We start from the raw sequence: 25,539 nt of genomic DNA, 5'->3' as shown, positions 1-25,539 counted from the left end.
TCTTGACGATTGAATGTCTGTGAGGAGGGTAAAACATCTAGGGGGAGTAGGTCCGATGAATTATCTTCCATTAATGAGGGTTCCCCCTGAAGATAAGGTTGAGTGAAAAAAGATTTTCCTTCCTCAAATGTGACATCGATGGAGGTGTAGAATTTTCTGGTGGCTGGATGATAACATTTATAACCTTTCTAAGTTGGGGAATATCCCAAGAAGACACACCTGATTGCTCGTGGGTCTAATTTTCCCTTATTATGGACATGAACAAAGGCAGTGCAGCCAAAAATTCTTGGTGTGAGATTATTTGAGGCTCAAATATCAGGGTAAAATTGAGAAAGGACTTGTATTGGGCTTCGGTTGTCAAGAACTTTAGATGGTAGTCTATTTATGGTGTAGGCAGCAGTAAGGACAGCTTCCCCCCAATATTGTTTTGGCAACTGATTTTGAAAGAGAAAGGCTCGGGTGGTTTGCAAAAGATGGCCATTTTTTCTCTCAGCTACCCCATTCTGTTGGGGAGTGTTAACACAGGAGGATTCATGCACAATGCTTTCTTTCTGAAAAAAATGGGGACAAATTCTGATTAAAATAATCTGTAGCATTATCAGATCGAAACCTTTTAATTCTCACACCAAACTGAGTTTGGACCATGTTATGAAAGTTGGGAAGAATCGTACCCACATCAGATTTAGACTTAAGAAGACAAATCCATGTGACCCTAGTGCAATCATCAATAAAGGTGACGAACCATCTGGAACCAGTAATGTTGGGAATTTGAGAAGGGCCCCATATATCCGAATGAATCAAATAAAAAGGAGTTGAAAATCTTTTATTGTTGATTGGGAAAGAAACCCTTTTGTGCTTAGCAAGTTCACAAACATCACAATGAAAGGTTTCAACATCAATTCCTTTAAACAAGGAAGGAAGCATTGTTTTTAAAATAGGAAATGAAGGATGACCAAAACGGAAATGATGACGCCAAATTAAATCTTTATTGGAGGTAGATAAGAATGACTCGTGTGTGACATGCATAACAGTGTGAGATGATTTGCTGGTTGCTTCAAGGTAGTAGAGTTCATCTCTTTCCTTAGCAAGTCCAATCTTCTTCCCCAAAACCTGGTCCTGAAATACACAGTAAGAAGGGAAGAACACAACATTGCAGTTCACATCCTGGGTGAGTTTATGTATAGAGATAAGGCTAGTGGATAACTTAGGAACATGAAGCACATTTTTAAGTAATAGGGATGGAGTAATTTGAATATTCCCAATCCCTGCCACTGTGGTGAAAGAACCATCAGCAACAAAAAGTTTTCTATTACTAGGACAGGGTGTATAGGTGAGAAAATGTAGTGAAGAGGGTGTCATGTGGTCAGTAGCTCCAGAATCAAGAATCCATGGAAAAACACTAGCCGAGGCATGTAATCCTAGAGATAAAGACTCACCTAAGAGAGCAAGAGAGGTAGAACCACTTCCTAGTTTCAAGGATTTCAGGAAGCACCTTAGCCTTTCAATTTCTTCATCATTAAATGGTTCCTGACTTGAGTGTTCTTGCTGCGGGGTTGTGGAGACATTATGGGCCTGTTGAACTCCTTTTGAAACTCCTCGATTTCCCCATTCCTTGCTGGATGTGAGAGGTTTCCCATGAAGTTTCCAGCACTGATCTTTCGTGTGTTTGGGCTTCTTGCAATATGTGCACCAGAGGTTATCATTAGAGTCACAGGTGGTTGTGTCACGAGCCAAGTTGCAATAGGTGCACCAGAGGTTATTGTTCTCACCCTCAGCTCTGACAAGGGCTATGACTTCATTCAATGGAGGCACTTCTTCTTTTCCAAGAATTTGTATTCGGACCTGATCAAATTCAGCATTCAGTTCGACCAAAAAATCATACACCCTATCTCTTTCAATAAAATTCTTCAAGATCACAACATCATCTGTACACTGTCTCAAGAACCCGATAATGATCAAGCTCATGCCATAAATTTTGTAGCAGATTTGCATACTCTGTAACACTCCTGCTCCCTTGTTTGGCCGCCATTGTCTTCACTTTGACCTCATAGACACGAGCAGCGTCATGGGCTTCGGAATAGGTTTGTCGGACAACATCCCAAATAGCCTTTGCAGAGGGAAGAAACATACAAGTATCACTGATCTCGGGTGTCATTGAACTCCACAACCATGGCATAATCATGGAGTCCTCTTTGTCCCAAGCATTAAAATTTGGCTTGCCCAACCTTGGTCCTATTCCAAGGTGACTAATTTTTCCTTTTCCCTTCAAATAGGTATGCACCAGTTGTGACCACTTCAAGTAATTTTGGCCATTCAGTCTATATGTTGCCTGAATATTCTGCAAATCACCAGTGTGGGGATGGGAGTTTGTTGCTCCTTCATCGGTTTGGACGGGAGCACTTGTTGTAGTCATGTCGGACATTGTTAATGGAGGAAAAATAAGGCCAGCAGGAAAGGAGAATAAAGGAACACTTCTGGTTACAGATCAACACTGAAGGCCAGAAGAGAAAAACACAAAAAACTGGCAATGAAGGCCGAAAAAATCTCAAGGTTGACAAACCTATAGCTCTGATACCATGTTTTGGAATGGTAGAATACTGATATGTTTCATTCTATTGCCAATGGGCATATTTATACAGTAAACTGCTGCAATAAATGGAAAGAAAAATAGAAAGAAAAGAAAATAGAGAGAAGAAAAAATAGAAAGTACAAAAATAGACAGAAAAAACTTTCTAAATCAATCCTTCCACAATCCTAGGAATATATACAATTCTATTTTCAGATCTGAATCAGTAACCCCACGTTTTCCAACAATAACAATAATTCTCATCAATCACACTTGGTTTTTGTTTAATATGATGAGGGGGTTTTGAAGAGGATGAAGTTTGGGTTGATGGAGGAAAACAAGTAGTTGAGGTAGCTGAACAAACGGGAGTAAAATTAGGGTTAGAAAATATAAGTCTATGCAAGAAGGAATGAGGAAAAAAAGAATAAGTGGAAGAAAAGGATTAAGGTAGAAAGGCTAATTTCAGACATTGAGGGAGACATAGAGTTTAGTGCAAGATGGGAAAGGAGGAAAGGGCCAAAGTAGTGGGTTGTGGTTAGCATAGTTTTCAAGGTGCCAAGGTGAGGCTAGGCGACAGGGGGGCGCCTGGTTGCCTAGTTGCTTAGGTGATGGATTTTTTTATGTAGAAAACATAGATCCTTGGGTAGTTATCTAGGTATCATAACCATATTTCCTTAATAATTGTTCATAACTTTCATAAGAAAAGTAGTAGGGCCATGATTCTTGGGTGGAGATTTCTCTGTGATCAGATCCTTTGATGAAACAAGTAATTCTAGGGAGGAGATTCATAGTATCAAGGAATGGAATGGGGGCAACTTCAGAAGAATAGAGGAGAAGTTAAATGTTGTGTCCCAAATTGAACAACTGGATGAATTGGAGAGCCAAAGAACTCTTAGTGGGGAAGAAAGAGAATTAAGGTTGTGATTAAAGAGGGAGTTGGAAGATGTGCTCTATAGGGAGGTGTTTTGGAGACAAGAGTGAAGGCATAAATGGTTAATGGATTGAGGGAACGGGAACATGGTTCATAGTATCGGTATCAATGAACATTTTGCCATGTGGAGTTGGAGAAATTTTGGAGATATTCAGCTAAGATATTTGGAAAATCTAAAAAATTAGGAAAGTTTTCTAGAAACATTAAATTAGTTAACAGAGAACAATTAGATTTTAGGTGAACTGAATCAACCTGTGAACAACCCTAGTTCAAGGTATCAATACCCTTGATATGCAAATTTGTGTATTGAGAGTTTCAGCTCAACAAAACAATTTTTTTTTTTTTTTTTTTTTTAATATTTTGGTCAAAAAATTTGACAAGAGACCTTGAAGATCCTTGAAGGGAATGGAGTTCGTGCAGGTAGGTTAGTGGAGGAGATCCTTGAAGATAGAAGCAAAAAATTTCCTGTTCGAAGAGATGAGAATCAAGGGGAAGGTAAGACTTAAGGTAAGGGAAGCGAAAAAGGTACAATATTGCTAGAAGGATTGGAAGTGATCGAGTGGCTAAGAGTTCATAGCTGGAGCTTGTTCAAAAGGGACAAAGGCAACTGGTGTGTCTTCCAGCAGGAAAACAAAGCCAAGGATGGGGGGAAGTTGACTGGTTGCTCAAAGAGTAGCAAATGATAAAAAAGCCTCCATAAGGGAGGAGAAGGCATATCTTAGCAACAACAGGGTAGAACAAGGGCCAGTGGTCATGGCAAAAACAAAAGGCCAATGCAGAATGGTGGGAGGTCTAGAGAGAGAAGAGTGGGATAGTAAGTTTGTGATACAAGCCAAGGAAAAGGTTAATGATTGGAGGAGGGTAGCTGACTTACTGGCAACCAGGTTGAAGCTGAAGAGTGTCTTCATAGTAACCCCCTTCGATAACTGTAAAGCCCTCCTAGATCCAGTAGAGAATGAATTGGAAATATCAGCTATCAATATTGAGGCTGATTTCGGATCATTCACAGTCTTTAAATGGAATCCAACATCCAACTCCAAGGATTTATTTGTCGAAGATGGTGTGGTGGTGCGTGTAATAGGCTTGCCATTTCATCTGTGGAAACAAGAAGTAGCAGAGTCTATAGCAGTATTGTGTGGAGGAATCTTGAAAGGAGCTTTCTGGGGTGATCTTTATTCAGTAGCAATCCTGCTAAGTGGTGTGAAGCCAGAAGACATTCCACGAAAGGAGGAAGGTACAAACAGAGGGGAGTTTTGTCTCTGTGTGGCTAGCGTCCTCCATTGAAGCAGGGCTGTGGAAGGAGGCTCGTATGGTAGGAGGGGAGGAGGAAGAAGAACCATTACGTGGACTTGTGAGATTGGTTAATTCAAATGGGAAGGAATGTTTCACTAAAAAGGGCCAACAAATTCTGGGAAGCCAAAATGCTTTGGGGCAGATGGAAGGTCAAACCTGTAGAAAGCAAGAAAAGGCTATGACAAATGGAAGATCTTTTGCGTAGGTGGTGTCAGGGGAAATAGACAAAAATATACCAGTGTCTAAAGGGAGAGGGCTGAACCAGCAACCTCAGACAGGGAGGGTTGCTGGTTCGACCATTAAAACAGGGGGGGCGTGACTTGTTAAGAGGTCACGTGGGAGGAAAAGACTTAGAAAATGGGCCCAGTCAAGTGGATTCCTTTTCTGGTGGGCCGGAGAAGGCAACTGAAGTAAAGGTTTTAAAGCTGGGTTCTTATATTACAAGTTTTGAGCCCAAGGCCCATTACAAGACATATGGGCCAAGGGACCCTTTAAGTAAGCATGTGATTGGGAGGAGGGATGAGATGATAGACGAGATTAAGCGTCTATCTTCTTCTACCTCGAATCCCTCCTTTCGGTCGAACGTTCAGGCGCAAAATCTCAAGACTCTCAGTCTCGAGGCTCTCTACAATGGGTCCCATCCAACTTGGCGAACCGTCTCTCACCAGATAGGCACTACTCGAGATACTTGAAGCCTAGTGATTTGAACAGAATAGGGTTTGAAGATTGGTTGAGTGAACAAAACAGCAGTGACGATTCTAATAGAGATGAAACTATAAGTTAGGGAAGTCTGTCTCCGAAAAGCAACAATGATTTACTTGAAATAGAAAGTTTGCATACAGAGCTGTTACTTTTAGAGGAAGAGATTGAAGAGGCAGGTGGCGGGAAGACTAGAAATGGCGAAGAAAATGGTCCTAAAGCTATGAAAACTCCTCTTCCCTTTGTCGAGGGAGCTGACCCTGAGTCTAATGAATTACAGGATGTTGGTGGAGAGGGACAAGAATCGGCCGTGAGGATGGATATGGGTATTCTAGTGTCGAAAACACAGAGAAAGGATTTCCAAGTGGGTAGGTCGTCAGGAAGTGATTCTATCACTATGTCTACTTCACAACTTTGTCCAAAAAGGGGAAAGGCCTTAAAACCATTTGTCGCCTGTCAGCAACTAAATTTCAGTGATTCTAGTCCTACCCCGTCCTACCAGGTATGGGTGTCTATTCTTTTTTAGGTACTGACTTGTGTGCTATGCCTGTAACAGATATGCCAGCTTCCCATCTAGGAGGTTCTGATGCAAGAGAGAGGGTGATAGTGGAAGGAGGAGAGAGGGTGATGGAAGGAAGTAGTAAGGGGGAGGCAGACAGAATTTGGGAGTTGATCTGTACAATGATGGAGGAAATAAAAACAAAGGAAGGATTCTTAGAGAGACGTTGTAGCCAAAATAAGTGTGAGCAGGGTAAAATTCTTCCTTAGACATTGGCTGGAAAGGGTGGAGAAAAGAAAGAAGATGATTGTTGTATTAGGAAGGGGGGGGGAAGGAACAAAGAAGAAAAAAGATCTGAAGTGGAAAGGCTATCTCAGACATTGAGGGAGATTTAGAATTTAGTGGTAGAGGGGATAGGAGGAAGGGTCGAAAATGAGGAGATTATGGCCTTTTCATGGGTGTTTTTGCTATTTTGTCTCGATGAAAATTATTAGCTGGAATGTAAGAGGGTTAGGGAGTGCAAGAAAGAGAAGGGTGATCAAAGACCTACTCCGAAGGGAAAAACCCGATATTGTGTTGTTACAAGAATCCAAAATGATGGAATTGGATGGGAGATGGGTGAGGAGTTTTTGGAGGTCTAGAGGTTTAGGTTGGAGCTTGTCTCCTTCTTGGGGAGCCTCGGGGGGGGGGGGTATCGTAACATTGTGGAGGGAGGATATGGTGGAAGTAGTGGAAGAATTGATAGGCAGATTCTCAGTTTCCATTAAGTGTAAGAATGTAGAGGATGGGTGTGTATGGGTCTTAACCAATGTTTATGGCCCTAATTCCTATAGAGAGAGGAATGAGATGTGGGGGGAACTATATGCAATCAAGGGGCTATGGTATGGCCCTTGGTGCCTGGGCGGGGATTTTAATGTCATTAAATTCTCTGATGAAACCAGTAATCCCCAACAGGTAATTACAACAAGCATGAGGAAATTTAATGGTTTTATTGAAGAATGTGAATTGAAGGAAATACCTCTACTGCAAGCCAGTTACACTTGGTCCAACCTTCAGGAAACCCCTTTGTGTTCGAAGTTGGACATGTTCTTATTTAACCTTGCTTGGGAGAATAGTTTGGAAAACTTGGTTGCTAGAGTGTTAGCCAGGGTCACCTCCGATCACTGTCCTATCCAGATAGGTATTGAGTTTTTTCCTACAGGACCCAAACCTTTTAGATTCGAAAATATGTGGCTTACCCATCCAGATTTTGTGAAAAAAGTGAAGGAATGGTGGGGTGAGGAGGAGAGAGGGGTAAGATGTAAGGGGATCAAGTTTCATAAGAAATTAAAAAGGTTGAGAGCCAAAATAAAAGAGTGGAATAGAGATCATTTTGGTAGAATTGAGGAGCAAAAATTGTGCCTAATCTCTCGAATAGAAAACTTGGATGTAAAGGAATCTCAAAATGGGTTGACCAAGGAGGACAGAGTGTTAAGGAGACAATTGAAAAATGATTTGGAAGAGGTGCTATTGAGGGAAGAAATCAGTTGGAGACAAAAATCTAGACACAAGTGGATTAAGGAAGGCGATGGGAACACTAGATTTTTCCATGATTTGGCAAATGGGAGACGAAGAAGAATCTTGTGACCAAGCTAGAGATAGGAGAGGAGGTGATTACCAACCAGGATGACGTAGCCAGAAAATTTGTGGACCACTTCAAATCGATTTATAGAAGACCTTTGAGTGAGAGAGCAGTCGTGGAAGGGGGTGGAATGGCCAAGAATTGATGATGGAGTGGCAAGGTGGATGGAAAGGGATTTCGAGGAAGAAGAGATTAAGAAAGCTGTCTTTCTAATGGATAGATCCAAGGCTCTAGGTCCAGATGGCTTTACATGGGTTTTTATCCAGACTGTTGGGAGGTGTTGAAAGAGGATTTAGTTGAAGTCTTTAAGGAATTTGCAGACAATCACATTATAAGCCCTAGAATTAATGCCCCTTTTTTTGCCTTGATACCTAAGAAGAATGATGCCAACCACCCAAAAGATTGTAGGCCTATTAGTCTGGTGACAAGTATCTATAAAATTCTGGCTAAAGTGCTCTCGTTGAGGATCAAAACAGTCCTCCCTTCTATCATTAGTGAAACCTAGGGGGCTTTCATTCAAGGGCGACAAATAACAGATCAGATCTTAATTGCGAATGAGTGTGTGGAGGAAATGAAAAGGTCTAGGAAGAGAGGTTTCATTTGTAAAATGGATCTTGAAAAGGCCTATGATTTGGTGGACTGGGAGTTTCTATTAGAGGTTATGCGAAACTGTGGATTTGGGGACAAGTGGTGTAGTTGGATTTTTGGGTGTATCAGTACTTGTCACTACTCTATTCTGGTAAATGGTATGGCAAGGGACTTTTTTCCAGCTTGCAGGGATGTCAGGCAAGGGGATCCACTCTCACCCTTCCTTTTTACCTTAGTAGCTGATGTGATTAGTAGGATCATTACTAAGGCTGACAGTGAAGATGCCATTAGGGGTTGGAGAATAGGGAGACACCAATTCCCCGTCACCCACCTTCAGTTTGCAGATGGCCTAATGATCTTTTGTGAAGGAGGTTTTAGCGAAAAGGTAGCAAACCTAAAGGAGCTAATCAAAGGATTTGAAAGTATTTCTAATTTGAGAATAAATTTGGAAAAGAGCTGCATAGCGGGTATAAATTTGGAGGTAGGGGAAGTCGAGGCTATTGCGGAGTGTCTTGAGTGTTCCACCTCTGCTTGGCCTATGTCATACTTGGGGCTTCCTTTAGGGGCAAATCCTAGGGAGAGTAGATTTTGGACCCCAGTGATAGAAAAGTTTGAGAAGAGATTAGCCTCATGGAAGAGGAATTATGTCTCTTTAGGAGGGAGAATTACCCTAATAAGAGCTACCTTGGCTAACTTACCTACCTATTTTTTGTTTGTTTTTAGGATACCAGTTAGGGAAGCTAGGAAACTGGAGAAGTTGATGAGAGATTTCTTATGGGAGTCGGGACGAGAAAAAAAGGATCACTTGGTTAATTGGGAAATTGTGTGCAAAAGTAAAGAAGAGGGGGGTTTGGGACTTGGGATTGTAACTAGAAAAAATCAAGCTCTGTTAGGGAAAATATTATTATTATTATTATTATTATTTTTTTAAATTATGATGATTTTAATGAATTATTGAAATTTTTTGATAATTTTCTAAAATTTTGAACTTTAAATATATAGTCTATCAATGAAATCTGAAATATCATTGACATATCAACAAAATATTGGGGATATTTGAAAAAAAAAGGTTCCCAAGAGATTTTGTATTGCCTCCTAGCAAATGGGGATTATTTTTTTAAATTATGATGATTTTAATGAATTATTGAAATTTTTTGATAATATTCTAAAATTTTGAACTTTAAATATATAGTCTATCAATGAAATCTGAAATATCATTGACATATCAACAAAATATTGGGGATATTTGAAAAAAAAAGGTTCCCAAGAGATTTTGTATTGCCACCTAGCAAATGGGGATATATTGGGGATGTTTCACCAAGTATCTACACTATTGTGAACCATGGATGGGAATACTAAATTCTTTCATGCTCTAGCAATTGATAGGAAGTGGAAGAACTTTGTGGCAAAGTTGGAAGTGAATAGAGAAGTAATCTCTAATCAAGAAGAGATAACTGAGGAGTTTGTGGAACATTTCAAGTCCATTTATAGATGGCCATTAGGGGGAAGAGTGAGGATGGAGGGGCTTGATTGGCCCTCTTTGGATGAGGATGTAGCTTTATTGTTGGAAAGGAACTTTGATATAGAGGATGTTTGAAGGGTTGTCTCAATGAATAGATTCAAAGCTCCAAGACTAGATGGTTTTACTATGGCTTTTTATCAAGATTGTTGGGAAATTGTTGAGGATGATTTTATTGAGTTTGTAGAGAGACATTTTATAAGTTCTAGAATCGATGCAATATTCCTTGTTTTGATACCTAAGAAGCCTGGTGTTGTTGACACCAAGGGCTTTACTTAGTTTGGTGACTAGCATTTATAAGATCATTGCTAAGGTTCTCTGCTTGAGATTAAAGAGTTCACTTCCTCACCATTTCTTTTTATATTGGTGGTATAAGTGTTTAGTAGGTTAATTTCTAGGGTTGATGGGGAGAATGTGATTAGAGGGTGGAGAATTGGTAGGAACAAGGCTTAAAATGTCGATATCAGTGGAAATGCCGGTTATCCAAATATAAGAAACATGTCGGGAATGTCAGAAATATTGTAAAAATTATAGATTTGGTGGAAACATTGTAAAATATGTAGAGTATAGAATGATATTTTATGAAATGAGTAAAGCATAGACATACCTTTTTAAATTATTATCTTGTTCCAAATCATTAAACAAAGCTAAGAAACTAAGGTTCTAGACAAAAGAATACGTTTCTGAAGTTGCCTTATAAACCTTAAGATTTAGATCTTGATGATAGAATGAGTTAAAGCAAAATTTAACCTCATAAAAAATGTAAATGGTTGTAATAGATCAACCAATTAATCTGTTACACAAACAAAATCTAATATTTAACTTCATGCTTGAAATGATTATTGAGATAGCTCAAAGTGGTATTCATGTAACTTTGGTGGACAATCTTGTTACTTCACATACCTACAATATTGTCACCAACTTATGTTGTAATACTATCTCTTGTTGCTACCCATGGTAGTGTTCAGTGGGGAATATGTCAATTCTAGTAAAATTTCATGTTGCTACGCATGGAAGTGGAAATGGAAATATGTCATGGAAGCTATCTCTTGTACCACATAGTGCTGGTAGTCTTCATTGGGGAAATTTTGGTTCCGGTAAAACTTTGTGTCGCTACCCATGGAAATGGAAATATGTTGTGGAAATATTAAGGAAGTTAGGGACATTTTAAACCGTGGGTAGGAATAATGTTACAGTCACCTATCTTAAGTTTGTAGATGACATTACCATTTTTTGTGATGGAGATGACATGAGAAGAGTTGAAAAGTTGAACTGGTTGGTGAAGTTATTTGAGAAGATTTCAAATCTGAAAATTAATTTGGATAAGAGTGGTGTGGTAGGAATAAATATGGGAGATAGTGAGTGAGAATCTAGCGAACTATCTAGTTCCATAGTTGGCCTTTGAACTATCTTTGCCTGTCATTAGGTGCAAACCTTAGAGAAAGTAAATTTTGGAACCCAATTTTAGAGATGTTTGCAAAGAGTTTGGCGATGTGAAGAGAAACTATTTATCCTTGGGAGGTAGAATTCATTAATAAGATCCACTATTGTTAACCTGTCAATCTATTACCTTTCTGTGTTTAGAATTCCACGAAAGGAGGCGAAAAGGTTGAAAAGCTCATGAGGGTTTGCTATGGGAGCCAGGAGAAGGAAAGAGGGATCATTAGGTGAAGTAGGAGATTGTTTGTAGGAGTAAGGAGTTGGGGGCTGGGAATAGGCAATGTAGGGAAGAAGAACACAGCATTGTTAAGGAAATGGTTGTGGAGATGGCTGAGATGGTGGCTAGCATTCATGGTTTGACAGCTAATGGTTGGGATGTAGGGGAGTCTCCTTGAGCAACTTTGGCTTTTCCATGGAAAGTTATTCTTGGTATTATTTCTCTTTTCTCAATCATGTCAAGTATGATATTTGTTTTGAGAAGATATTTGGTTGGAAGATTCTCCTCTTAACTATCTCTTTCCTGCTTTGTACTCCATCTCATTGTATAAAAAGAATCAATCCTAAAATTCCTTCCCCCATGCTCCCTTTGAGTCATAATTGGGACTACGGTTTTAGAAGAGGGCCGAGGGCTGTTTTGTCTATCTCAATTGCCAAGTTGATGCAATTTCTTAATAATTTTTTCCTTGATACTACTGGTCTGGACCGATAGACATGTATGGACTCTTCTTCCTAAATGTATTTTTCTTATGCTTCGTCTTTCAACTCTCGTTGCACCTCTGTCAGATCTCAGCCTTTCCCTTCTCAGGAAATTTGGTGTCAGCTTATTCCCCTAAAGTTAGGGCTTTTTGTTGGGAAATTGCTCATGGGATGACCTACGCTTTGGACAATCTACAAAGAAGACCTTTCTTTGTATTTCTCCAAACTGGTGCATTCTATGTAAGGTCAATGGTGAGAGCTGTTACCACCTAGTAGTCTCCTATCCATTTGTTGTAGGCATTTGGAGGTGGTTCTTCTCCCTATTTTCTGTTCAGGTGTAATTTGCAATTGGAGGTTAACAGGTTGTTTGATTTGATGACTTTCCCTTGGCCTAGAAAAGAGGAAGGATAATGTGGAGATGTATAGGCAGCATTATTGTTGACTGATTGGGAAGAAAGAGGTACAATAACTTTTCTTTAGAAGGAAAGTAGGGAGGTGGTAAATGAGTGTGTGATGGATAGGGTGATACATTGGATTAAAACGATTGACATTATCAAATCATTTTCCTTTGATGATATTTGGAGAAATTGGGGAGAGGTGGCAACAGGATAGACTATGGTTCAGTTGTGATGTAACCTTTTATTTATGTATTGTATGGGTGAGGGTGCACTTCCCACCTCCCTGCTGGATTCTTGTACTGCTTTGAATATTGTTGCTTTTTTAATAAAATAATTCAGTTAGTTATCAAAAAAGATGAATATAAATATTACGAACATGCTCAATCTGTTATTTTATATATTTTTTACGTTTTATTCTTTAATTTCTGATGTCAAGAGTTGACTGGTTCGATCTGGATGGTTGAACCACTGAGCTGCCACCCAGATGGAAAAGCGGGCCAGTTGGACCATGCTTGATAATTTATGATGTCAAGCTTTGAACCATGCTTGATAACTTATGATGTCAAGCCTCGAACCACACTTGATAATTTCTACCTATTTCTGTCTCTTGGAGTCTTCAACCCAATTCAGACCAGAATCAAAGACAGGTTAGAAATAAAGACTGATACAAGATTTAGAGAAACAAGGTGTGAACTGTTCAGGTGATGAAGAGAGGAGAAAAAAATTGAAAAGGCAAAATTGTGGGCTACTTGCATCCATTCTTCCGTAATATTCGGTTAGTTTACAATTTTAAATGAAATGACAAGAATACCCTTAAAAGGACAGCTACAATTTAAGAAACGAAAAATGGGCCTAAGCTGGCCCGAAACATCTCAATAACTAAATAAAATAAAGAAATAAAAGCCCAGCCACCAAATAAATGAAGGCCCAATAATAAGAAATAAAAACAACATTTTTCTCAACAAAACCATATCAAATAGAAATCCTTTTGGGCCGGCCATGTGTTTACTCTCCCGTTCTAATCAACTAAGGGCCTGTTCATTTCCTCTTAACTCAATCTTACAACTTTAAGAGGAAAATGGGTGTTCATTTCCTCTTATCTCTTATCTCTTAAAGAGGAATCTTACAACTTTTTGTTTTCCAATGATACCCCCAAAACCCAGACAAAAATTCTCATATATGGGGTGGGGGTTAAAATGGAAATTTGACAATTTTCAGAATTCAGAAATCAGAACAACATTCTTTGCATTCAGAGTTCAGAGGAAAGAAAAGTTCATCAATACCAATATAACTCTCAATGTAATTATTGCACTTTCAGACGTCAGACATTAGAGCAAACGAATGGGCCCTTAATATCTGAACTTGGTTAGGAGATTTTGCCCAACTAATAACAACATCCAAACTGAGATATATTTACATTTACAGGATGCCTAGAAAGAATTAACATTAAGCACACACGTAATTTGGGCTGAAATATTTTTCCATGAAAAGAGGGTGAGGAGGGTAAAAGGGGATTTTTGAGTTCTAAACTAAGTTGCCAATAGAAGTTACTTGCATTGTTTAGTGCTTCCTGATATGACCCAATCTAGTGAACCAACTCCTATAAAATGTACCTTTTGTGTCTCATGGAGCATCACTGGAGAGGCCAGTTTTGGTTGTGTGAGGTTGAACTGAACATCTTCTTGTTTTTGTTAATCTTTCAATCATTTATCTAGAAAGAAAATCTTGTTTTTGTTAAAGAGGGTCTCTAGTTACTAAAATCATGGATGCATTTTCCTTTTTGTTGAAGTTATTTTGATTGGGCGCAGTCTCTTCATTAGTGAATTGTAATCTTATTTATTTTAATAATTTTTTTTCCTTTTACTATAAAAAAATCATGGTATATAATTGTACTAAACAAACATTACTAGAGGGAAATGATGAGCCTTTATTTTTCATGTAATTGTGTTCTTTACTTGTTTAGTTTGGACTGCTTTCTCTTCCATGGTAATTTCTTCTACTTTTTGGGCCTTCTCTACAAGATCCCAATCATTAGTTTCCCAACTTTTACAATCAAGGCATCCTTTTAATTAATAAAATTTTCTTTTATTTATTATAAAAAGTTACAATTATGATCATCTGAAGTGAAAGACACCAATCTTCTAGAGGATTACTCGTTCTACCAACTTATGGGGGTATTTGGGAGGAAAGGAGTTGGGAATTCTTTGAGAATTAATCACTCCATAGGATCTATGAGGATGTGAGCTTCTTTACATTATTTGACTTTGGTTCATTAGAAATTTAAGGACACAACTACTGACTAAAAAGGAAAAGAAGAATTTCATGAATTGAGCTTTTAGTTGATTTTTTTAGTGGTGGATCTAAGACCATCGACATGCGTATTGCATAACACTATTGTTAAGCATGAATAGGTGTTGGAAATAGACACCCTAATGAGTGTAAACAACTAGAAGCAAACAAGTAATCTAGTTTCTTATCAAAAGGATGACCAAGGCGTCAATGCCGCATGTTCCAAACATTATTACAATTAGTAAACTCAAAACTAGAAGTAGCAAAAAGTAAACGTGTGATGGAAGAGGGTTGAGCTTGTCCCTTTGCAATGTCTAGAACAAACAATTGACTAGTCTATAACCCTTCCCTTTCAACTCCCTAGTAGTGTTTTCAACCTATTGTTGACTTGACTGATTGAACCATTCGAGTTGTCAGCAACCATGATTCTAGGTTTGGTTCTACTAAAACCCGGGAATTGGTCAAAACCGTTCAACTTGGGTGAATAGATCGTTGACCTATTTGACCTGATGACCGGGTCACATGTTGCACACTAAATGTTTACGCAAACTTTTGGAGGTCATAACTTTGCGCTCCAATGTTTGATTGGGATATTTTTTTATTTTGGGTAACTTTTCAAGATCTATGCATCCCAAGGCGTTGTAGGCGTCTTACACCACTATTTCATGGATAAACCCTTTTTTGGCCTCAAATTGCAATTTTTAATATTTTTACAAATAAAAAAATTAAAAATTGAGTTAAAAATTTCAATTGAATATGAAATAATACATATATTACATGTAGAATATACATGATAAAATGTGTTTATACACACATACACGCACACGCGTGCGCGTACACACACGTATATATGTATTTAGAATGATGATGTGGCATGGTCTAACCCGTTCGACCCCGATGGTCGAACTGGTGATCCATGACTCGAAGGCAAAAACAGTTAGGCCTTTAGGTCGGTTTTTAAAAACATTGCTCCCCAGTGCACTGATCTTGTATCAAACAACCATTAGTTGAGGAAACAATGTTACCATCTTCAACTAGTTGACGAACAAAAATTAAGTTTGTAGTATGGTTGGGAACAAAGAAGATTTTGGGAAGATGAAGAAGACAAGATGATTTGGAAGTAGCTAAACAAAGACCATTTAGTAGTAACAATATGCTTATTCAAAGGATAAGGTTTAAGAGACTGACCAAAAGAGGCCCCTGTCATATGGTTAGAGGCACCAAAGTCGATAATCCAAAGATGACTAGGAGAAGAATGAAAGTAAGAAGACTCACCAAACAGGCCAATAGCGGAAAAATTAAAGGAAATAACCAGGGACATGAGTTGGTGAATCTTCTCCTCTGTTATAGCACTGCAAGTATTCCTCCTTTGCAGACAAAGAATTGGATTATGTTGATGCATCTGAACTCTACTTAGGTCTGATAAGCTTTGTGTTGGCCTTTATTCTTGACTAGATACACCTCCCTTTGGTGTATGAGTAGGACACTCAGAGATAATGTGTCCTTGTTGCTTACAATAAGTGCAAGTATTTTTCTTCTTGCAATGTGAAGCCACACGATGAAATTTCTTGCATTCATAGCATTGAACTTGAGAGAAATCTTTCTTGCCCTTAAGTTTAGTTGCAAGAAAGATAACATCAAAATTAGTGGCCCTCTTCCCATCAAAGAGTATTCTGAGTAATCAACCTAGTTTCCTCTCTTAACAACTCCCCAAGAATAGTATCTAGATCTGGTAGGTTCTCCTTGTTGAGAATGTTGGACCTAACAACTTTAAATTCGGATGTAAGATGCATTAAGAAATGCATAATCTTTCATTTGTCAAGTTGTGTCTTCATGAACTTCACACAGCAGCCTGAAGGATTCTCTCCCAAATGCTCTAACTGATATTCAGTCCATAGGTTAATGAACCCTACATAATATTCTTGAGTTTTTCTCTCACCTTGATGATAAGAATATATATCAACTTATATCCAATATTGTCTTGAAATGTTGGGTTGCTGATATACCTTTTCAAGGTACTAATACATCTCATATGAAATCAGTGTTTTAAAAGCATAAAGAGGCGCGCACCTTTTTGAAGCAAGGTGCAAAAATGCAAAAAATGCAAAAAAATGCAAAATATTAAAAATATTAAACACATTGTTAATTAAAAATATAAGCATAAGTTTTAGAATAAATGTTTTAAAAAACCTATTATCTCAAATTAAAATACATAAGCATAACATGTAAAACATATTTAAAATAAAATCAAGCATAACATATAAAACTATTCAAGCATGTAAACTCTTAATGTCTTTATTTTTTTCCCAATTGCATTACTTCAAAGAGCCAATGTGATGTTAAATATTATGCATTTCTGATTCCATGAGACGCCTTTTTACCAAGCCTCTTGAGGCAAGCCCAAACAAGTCAATATCAGGGTCTTAAATTCTTAATTCCTATAAAAAAGGTTTTATAACTTTAGTGTCTTTTAAAAATATTTTTTATTATGATGAATGAATGAGCAACATTAGCAAATATGGGGTTTTTGGAGCTTTGGTGAGCAAGCAAAGTGAGTAAAAGTAGGAAAAAGAGTATGTTTTGAAATTGCCCTATAAACCTAAGATTCAAAGCTTCATGATAGAATGAGTTAAAACAAAATTTAAACTCATAGAAAATGTAAATGGTTGTAATAGATCAACAAAATAATCTCTTACACAAACAAAGACTAATATTTAACTTCATGTTTTAAATGAATATTGAGCTAGTTTGAAGTGGTAATCATGTAAGGCAAGCAATGAAATTGCTACTCCACATATCTACAGTATTGTCACCAATTTATGTTATAATACCATCTCTTGTACTCCGAATATGTCGGTTCAATAAAATTTCATCGGGGAATATGTCGATTCTAGTAAAATTTCATGTCACTACCTATGGAAGTGGAAATAGAAATATATCATGGAAACTATCTCTTGTATTCCACATAGTGTTGGTAGTGTTCATTTGGGAATATGCAGATTTCAATAAAATTTTATGTCGCTACCCATGGAAATAGAAACATGTGGAAATATTTGGGAAATTAGGGACATTTTAAATCCAACTCTCAAACTGTATTTCTTTCTTTTGTTTAATGAAATTTCTCTTCTTACTCTTCAAAGAGTGAATGAGGCAAATACATCCATGCACATGGAGCATAGAAAAATTAGGAGAATGATGAAAAACACATCCATATGGTAAAGAATTGTGTAACAGAGATTATGGAAGCAAATTAGTAAAAAACACAATAGTGTTGGCTACCTTCACCCAAAAGGAATTAGGTGTATGGGAGCTAGAAAGAAGGGTCCTCACCACACTCAAAATATGCTTATTCTTGCGTTCTGTTGCCCCATTATGGTGTGGGCTACCGGGACAAGATTTCCTAGATTTAATTCCCTAGTTTTTCAAAAAGTTCTGAAAAGCACTTGAATTCCCCCTTGAATCTGAATGTAGGACTCTCACCAAGACATTAAACCATGTCCTCATCATTAAAAGAAATAACTTAAATGTATGGTATACCTCTGATTTCTATCTCAAAAAATATATCCATCTATACTGGTGCAATCATCAATAAATGAAATAAAGTATTTATATCCAAGTCTAGAATCCACAAGAGATGACCAAACATAACTATGTATAACAATAGGAACATTACTGTGCTCTGAATTAGAAGGGAAAAGCAATGCATGACTTATACTCTAGAGGGCATCAAATCTGAAAATAAATTTTGAGAAGAGAGCTATGTAGTGGGGATAAATCTGAATAGAGGGGTGGTAGAGTCTATAGCAGCCTATTTAGAATGAACTTGGTCACAGTGGCCTTTATCCTACTTAGGACTTCCCCTAGGTGCTAATCCAAAGGAAAGTAGGTTTTAGAACCCTGTGGTGGAAAATTTTGAAAAAAGATTGGTAGCCTAAAAGAGAAACTATATATCCTTAGGGGGTAAAGTAACTTTGATTAAGGCAACTTTACTACTCTAGCCAACTTGCCAATCTACTTCCTGTCAGTTTTTAGAATTTCTAAAAGGGAGGCAAAGAGGTTGGAAAAATTGATGAGGGATTTCTTATGGGAGCCTTGGGAAGAGAAAAAAGATCACTTGGTTAGGTGGGAGCTGGTGAGTCGAAGCAAAAAGGAGGTCTAGGGTTAGGAAATGTAGTGAATAAGAACAAAGCTCTTTTACGTAAGTGACTTTGGAGGTGGCCCATGGAGAGAGAGGTTATGGCATGAAGTGGTGAAGAGTATCCATGGCTGTTCTAAATCAGGTTGGGACGCTAGGGTATCTCGAAGGGCTTTTCTCATAACACCCTGGAAGGCAATTTTTGCCATTCTCCCCAAATTCCTCAGGTTTGTAAGGTATGATGCTTGCTCCGAAAACTTGGTTCTTTTTTGGGAAGATATTTGGGTGGGCACTCAACCCCTAAAAGACCATTTCCTTTCCCTCTATTCTATCTCCCTCATTAAAAAGAAACCTATCTCAAGGTTCCTTTCCCCCCTGTTCTCCCTTTAGCTTTAAATTGGGATTTTGGGTTTTGAAAAGGTTTAAGGGATGACGAAAGGATTTGGTGTCTAACCCTGGTTAGATCTTTTACTTGTGCATCTTTCGTTAAATACCTCTCTTCCACCCCCTCCTCTCAGGTATTCCATGTTAAAGAAGTTTGGTCAAGGCCAATACCTCCTAAAATAGCTATGTTCTATTGGGAAGCCTTTTATTGGTAAGATCAATATTGTGGAAAACATGCAAAAGAAGAAACCTTATATGTGCTTGTCCCCAAATTGGTGCTTTATGTGTAAAGTGAAGGGTGAGGACTGTAACCATTTGCTGGTATCTTGCTCTTTTGCTGCCAATATTTGGAATTGGGTTGTGTCATTATTTGGGTGCAGGTGGAACTTGCCCTTTGAAGTAAAGTTGTTGTTTACTCCATCTGCCTTTGGGAGATTGACAAAGAGAGGGAAGCTAATTTGGGAGTGTATTAGAGCTGCTAGCTTGTTGACTTTGTGGGAGGAGAGAAATGCTAGAATTTTTCAAGAAAAGGAAAGAAGTCTTGCTGAAGTCAAGGAGTGTATAATGACAATGACAACCTCTTGGCTGAAATCTTGAAACTTGTTGGTGGATTACTCCTTTGATGATTTAAGGATAAATTGGGCAGCAGTGGCATCCACAGCCTCCACAAAGAACAGTCCATAGATTGGAAGCCCCCACCAGAAGGAATGGTAAAATTGAACGTTGACAGAAGCTGTCAAGGCAACCCATGGCCATCATGCAAAGGAAGGATTTTGAGATAAAGAAAGCAACATCCTTTCTTTATTTTCAGGACCAGCGGGTGTCGGTTATTCTATAAGGGCTGAGATACTAGCAGTACAAGGCATACAATTGGCCAGTCAACTTGTGGAAAACTTGATAGTTGAGGGGGACTCCAAGGTAGTACTGGGCTGGCTGACAAATTCAAAAACAGTTTGTTGGGGTTACAGGGATCTTTTAAAGAAAGCTAACTGGCTGACAAGAAACATGACAGTTAGGATTCAGTGGGTTAGCAGATCAACAAATGCAATTGGCTGATTCTCTAGCTAAACAAGGGGTATCAAGGGGAGATCTGCTTTGGGCTACCTTATAATTGTAATTCAGTAATGTGTGTGTTTATGTGCATATTGTTCAGTCCTGGGGGGAGGTAACACCTCGTGCCTCCTCTTAGGTTGACTGTGTGCTCTTTCTTTGTTTAATAAAATTGCATTCATTTATAAAAAAAAGTTAAAAAAAAACAAAACAAATACACGACTTTTACTCAAAGAACAAGAAATGCAAGATTTGTCAATATTGTTAAAAGAAATGTTCTTAGAAGTCAAGCATCTAGATTGAAACAAAAAATACAGTTCATTTGCAAAAGTTATCTAGTTATCTACTACAGATAACTTTAGAGTAAAGTAGTAGATAATAAGCAAGAACAAGTCGATGACTATCCAGAATCCAAGGAGAACAACTGCCCCAGCCTATGCTCCTTCCCCTTCACCTCTCCAGTGTGTTGGCCTTGTATTAAGCAACCATCACAAGAAAAGGAAACAACATTACCATTTTCAACTAACTGATCAATAGAAATCAAATTATTGGTGAGCTTAGATACAAAAAGGGTTTTGAGAAGGTGAAGCTGAGAAGTGGCCGAGGTAGCCAAGTACAAATCACTATTATATATCGAGATTCTCACCATTAGCAGTAATGATGTGTTTATTCATAGATGGAGGTTTAAGTGATTGACCAAAACTTGAGTATGCCCCTTTCATGTGATTGGAGGCACCAGAGTCTATAATCCATATATGACTAGTTGAGGAACACTGTGAAAAAGACTTACAGATAAACCCCAATGGTTGAGAATACAGAGGAGATGGATGAGGATACAAGCTGTCACACCTTTTCCTCAGTGAAAATACCAGATGTGTATCACCCTTCAGTCCAAAGATAAATGAAATCACAGAAGCATCATCCTATCCACCCATGTAGCCTAATTGGCTTTCAGCTGACTTTTCTTGTGATCCTCATTTTGTCCCTTAGGTGGCCTGGTAAGATATTCAGTAATTATATGTCCATGTGTTTTGCAATAAGTACACAGGTTCCTCTTCTTGCAATGAGAAGCAACATGTCCATATTCTTTACATTCATAGCATAGCGATTTCGATAGGTCCTTCTGTTTTGGTCTGTTGATAAGAAAAGCTGTCTCTATCACTGAATCTAGCTTTCCACCAATAGTCGACTGAGTAACCAGACAGGTTTCCTCTCTCAGCAACTCACCAAGGATGGCATCAAGAGATGGAGTACTACCCCTTCTAAGGATATTTTCCCTAATAACTTCATACTCCAACCTTAGGTGCATTAAGAAATGCATTACCTTCCTATTATCATTTATCAAAGTGTTCCTTCAAGGCGTTAACAAAATAGGCAGAGGATATTTTACCAATATGTGCCAACTCATATTCCGTCCAAATATTTATGAGACCAGCATAGTACTCTTGAATCTTCTTTTCACCCTGACTGTAGTTAAAATATTTTAGTCTCAAACTCTCAATCTGGAATAGTTGGGAAAGATTGGACTGCTGATATACCTTCTCCATGTATGAGTACGTTTCCTTGGCAGTACGGAAGCTCCACGTAGGCATTGCAACATCTATACTATAGTGATTGAACTGAGAATCCAAGAAATCACTTTTGCATTGTTGACCCTCCAGGTTTGTAATTTTTCAGCTTCTCAATTGTACCATCAACCAAACCCCAGAGCTCCTTCCCTTCCACATAAAACTGAAAGTGAAATTTCCACAGTGCATACTTTGTTCTGTTGAACTTGACCAGTAATAAATCTGACTTTTCCATCACAAATAGCGTAAAGAAGACAACAAAGAGCAAGGAACAGATGATAATCAAGTACAGTATTGATTCCAAGCCCAGAAAAGGTAAAAAACTTAATCTGCTGAACTAAGAAAGGGAACAAAGCCCTTCAAAACAAATTCAGATCACCACAAGACTTAAGGGGAAGGAAAATCAGTCGGCGACACAAATATCCAATTTCAGCCCTAAAAGTTCATCCAACAGGGAAAAAACACAACATTACCAGTCTAGGGGCATCCTTTTCTAGTAAAAAGTGATTCCTCTTGTTCAGACCAGTACTCATGAAAAATCCAACCTCCATGAGATTTTGCAGGTTTAACAATGAGGGTAGGGTGACCGAAGATGAAAAATCTCAGCCCCAACAGATAAGCCAGTAGTCGTACAAGACTACAGAGACTCTTTAGGTTTTGAACAGAAAATAAAAGGAAAGGAGAAAATGAGAAGAGAAGAAGAGAGATAGAGAAGAAGCACTCGTGGGAGAAGCTTTGAAATAAGAGAATGGTTGGAGTGCTTAAAACAGCCGCCCCACTCGTTAATTTATATACATGGTTTCCTAATTGTAAAAGAACTTTAATGCTTACATGGCAATAACAGATAAGATTAAAATAAAACTAATCCTAGATAAGATAGAATAAAATTTATCCTTATCCTACTAGGAAAGCTGATCCTAATCAATTAAATCTAAGTACATCTCAGGGTGTCACACAAATACTCTCAATGTGGGGTCCACAGTTTCCTACAAAGCCCATCAAGAGAGAAAGCAAGAACACTGATTCAAAGGTTGTTTTCCCCAGAAAACGCAGTTCACGTTGTACTTATTGAAATAATGAAATAGTCACAAAGGGAACCCTGTAACAAATCCAATCGACTTGAAGGCCCTAATCATAGTCTTAACAATTGAGAATGAAAGCTGTGTTCACTGGAAGTGAGATCGAACTTGCTCTAGTACCATGTTAGAGCAGTTCAAATGACACAGATTTGAATTGAGTGTGTTTTCAACTGCCCAGAAAAGAACAAATTATATTAGCTCAAATAGTGCAAAAGGATAGTTATGTCCCTTACAAACAAGATAAATGCAAATACAAGCAAGGAAAAAATGAGAAAAAAACAACAGGATAAGATACAAGCAATGTGCAATGTAAAAATGGTCCCATGTCCACATCTCTACACATAGGTGGTTGGTATGATTGCTTCTGCCCTGGTATTGAATGTTGATATTTATGGAATTCCTTTATTAGAATGTTCTTAAGTGTGATTCCCTTCATGAACGGATATTGGTCTTATATAATCTTTGTAAACAAGGAAAATAGTAAAATCAGTGTCGTTATTATGAACAGACTGTACGTAATGATTAAACTATCAGATGTTCTAAGTTATATTCCATTTCTTGAGTTTGGATTGAAAAATCATGTTGCTTCTACTTCTGGTATATGCTGATCATTTGCTGTTTGTGTTAGTGTTGTATGTTTTAAATTGCATATGGTAGATGTTTTAGTTACTTTTATGTTTGGATACACCTGATGGTTGGCTATTCCTTTATGTAACAAGGGACTCAGTTTATCTCCAACTGTAGAATATTTTGTGGAGATTTATTTCTTTAAATAGTCACTCTGCATTTGAAGTGATTGAGTTTCTAAGGTTTACAATTTTTGCAGTACACCCCTGCAATTGATATTTGGAGCATTGGATGCATATTTGCAGAAATGCTTACAGGGAAACCACTGTTTCCTGGGAAGAATGTGGTGCATCAGTTGGATCTCATGACCGATTTACTTGGTACCCCTTCTGCTGAAACCATTGCTCGGGTTAGTTCTCTATTACAAATGGTTTATTTGTCTGCCACTAGATTTGTGCTTAGAATATTGTCATAAGTTTCAAATGATCGTTATCAGGCTGCCAGTTAATTAGTATCACTCTTCAATTTTATACATCATCCTATTTGATCCTTTGCATTCTATCACTAAATTGTTATTCCAACCCTCTAGTTATAGGGTTTATTTGTTCTATTTGTCTTTTCTTTTTTCGTGTTCCTTTTTTCTGGGTGGGTGGGTTGGGGGTTGGGCCTCATTAAGGTGCTCTGTTAATCTGTCACTGCATTGATCTAGACTCGGTTCAGATCTTTCTCATTGCTGTTTATCTGTCATAACATCTGTAGATTCGGAATGAAAAGGCTAGAAGATATTTAAGTAGCATGCGGAAAAAGCCAGCAATTCCTTTCTCACAGAAATTCCCTGGTATAGACCCATTGGCTCTTCGTCTAGTTGAACATCTACTTTCATTTGATCCAAAGGACCGCCCATCTGCTCAAGAGGTAAAATGTACCATCTCAGATAATTGGCATTTCAAGTTGAGTTTATATACACATGACACACTTAAATTTTCTTTAATTTTATTAATTTCTTAGGCACTGGTGTTCCTTATTTTTGCAGGCATTAGCTGATCCATATTTTCATGGTTTGGCCAATGTGGACCGTGAGCCATCAACACAACCCATTTCCAAACTTGAGTTTGAGTTTGAGAGGAGGAAATTGACGAAAGATGACGTGAGAGAGTTGATTTATCGAGAGGTATGACCATTTAGTTTGACAGTTCTTGCTTTCTCAGTATTTTAGCCTGTTTCTTAAACCTTTACTTATAATGGCTATTCCTTTTAAAGTAAACAGATTTTAGAGTATCATCCCCAGATGCTTCAGGAGTACCTTCGTGGTGCAGACCAGACTAGTTTCATGTACCCAAGGTTGGACATCTATCTAGTCTTATCATTTATGGTTCAAGTTATTTTGGTTTTTCTTTGGCAACTTGGAATAGGATTTTGGTGTGCATGATAAGATTTTTTTTAACCAGTAACTGTTGTGGACTTTATATATTATGAGAATTATTGATATCTGAAAAAAATGTGCCTTGCACCTCTTTTTCAAGTTAGCTCAGCCGCTGCTTCCTGTTGTAAGACATAAAGAAGTGGGCTTGGGCCTCGAGAGCTCTGTTATGTTTTTTCCTTTTGTTAAGTGTATGGGCCTGGGCTTATTATGTATTTCTTATGTTTACTTACTCCCACCTAAGCAGGGGCAGTATTGTCTCTATATAATGTTGAAACTTCCTTATAAACAAGATTCCTGGGCTGGATAGAGAGAGAGACACCCATTCTTCTCATTCTTTTTCTTCTTTTTCTCTAACCTAGGGCTGAATATCTTCATGGTATCAGAACATTAAATTTGTCCTAGGTCCTGGAAGTTCTCTTTATTTCTTTCTTCCTTATTCTTCTCTTCTTTTCTGTTCATTCCTTTCAGAAACCCTAGTTATGGTTGTAACTTTCTGAACCCTGTTCTCTAGGGTTCTAACTTGGTATTGCTGACCAAGGAGACGCTAATCTGGTCGTACATGACCTGTTAGTGTGCAAGCTGAAGGGAGTAGTCAAAAACAACTACTAGAGAGACCTATTTACTGCAGGTCTAGATGCTGAACTGTTAAACCCAGCAGCTCAGGCAGATTTCTGGAGATTGACAGTGAAGGGGACTGACGTTCACAGATTTTTTGTGGATTTGAACCAGAGAAGGCTGCTATCCAAGGGTCTTTTTTAACTCCTCTTTTCTCTCATTGTAAGCTGAATATTCTG

At 38.1% G+C, this 25,539-nt stretch overlaps 1 protein-coding gene across 1 annotated transcript in view; it reads left to right on the top strand.

The window, feature by feature from the left end:
• LOC104600094 (mitogen-activated protein kinase 9-like) overlaps positions 1-25,539 on the top strand; it is a 57,362-nt gene that overhangs the window by 13,838 nt on the left and 17,985 nt on the right. The window contains exons 5-8 of the mRNA XM_088900457.1: positions 23,582-23,731; positions 24,082-24,237; positions 24,356-24,493; positions 24,590-24,663. Of these exons, the coding sequence (XP_088756583.1) occupies positions 23,582-23,731; positions 24,082-24,237; positions 24,356-24,493; positions 24,590-24,663 (518 nt within the window). The remainder of the gene's footprint in view (positions 1-23,581; positions 23,732-24,081; positions 24,238-24,355; positions 24,494-24,589; positions 24,664-25,539) is intronic.

The sequence above is a fragment of the Nelumbo nucifera genome, chromosome 3 (genome assembly GCF_055504915.1).
Source record: "Nelumbo nucifera cultivar China Antique chromosome 3, China Antique-T2T, whole genome shotgun sequence".
NCBI classification, from domain to species: Eukaryota; Viridiplantae; Streptophyta; class Magnoliopsida; order Proteales; family Nelumbonaceae; genus Nelumbo; species Nelumbo nucifera.
The sequence above is the reverse complement of the archived record's forward strand: the minus strand, read 5'-3'. Positions and strand labels throughout refer to the sequence as shown.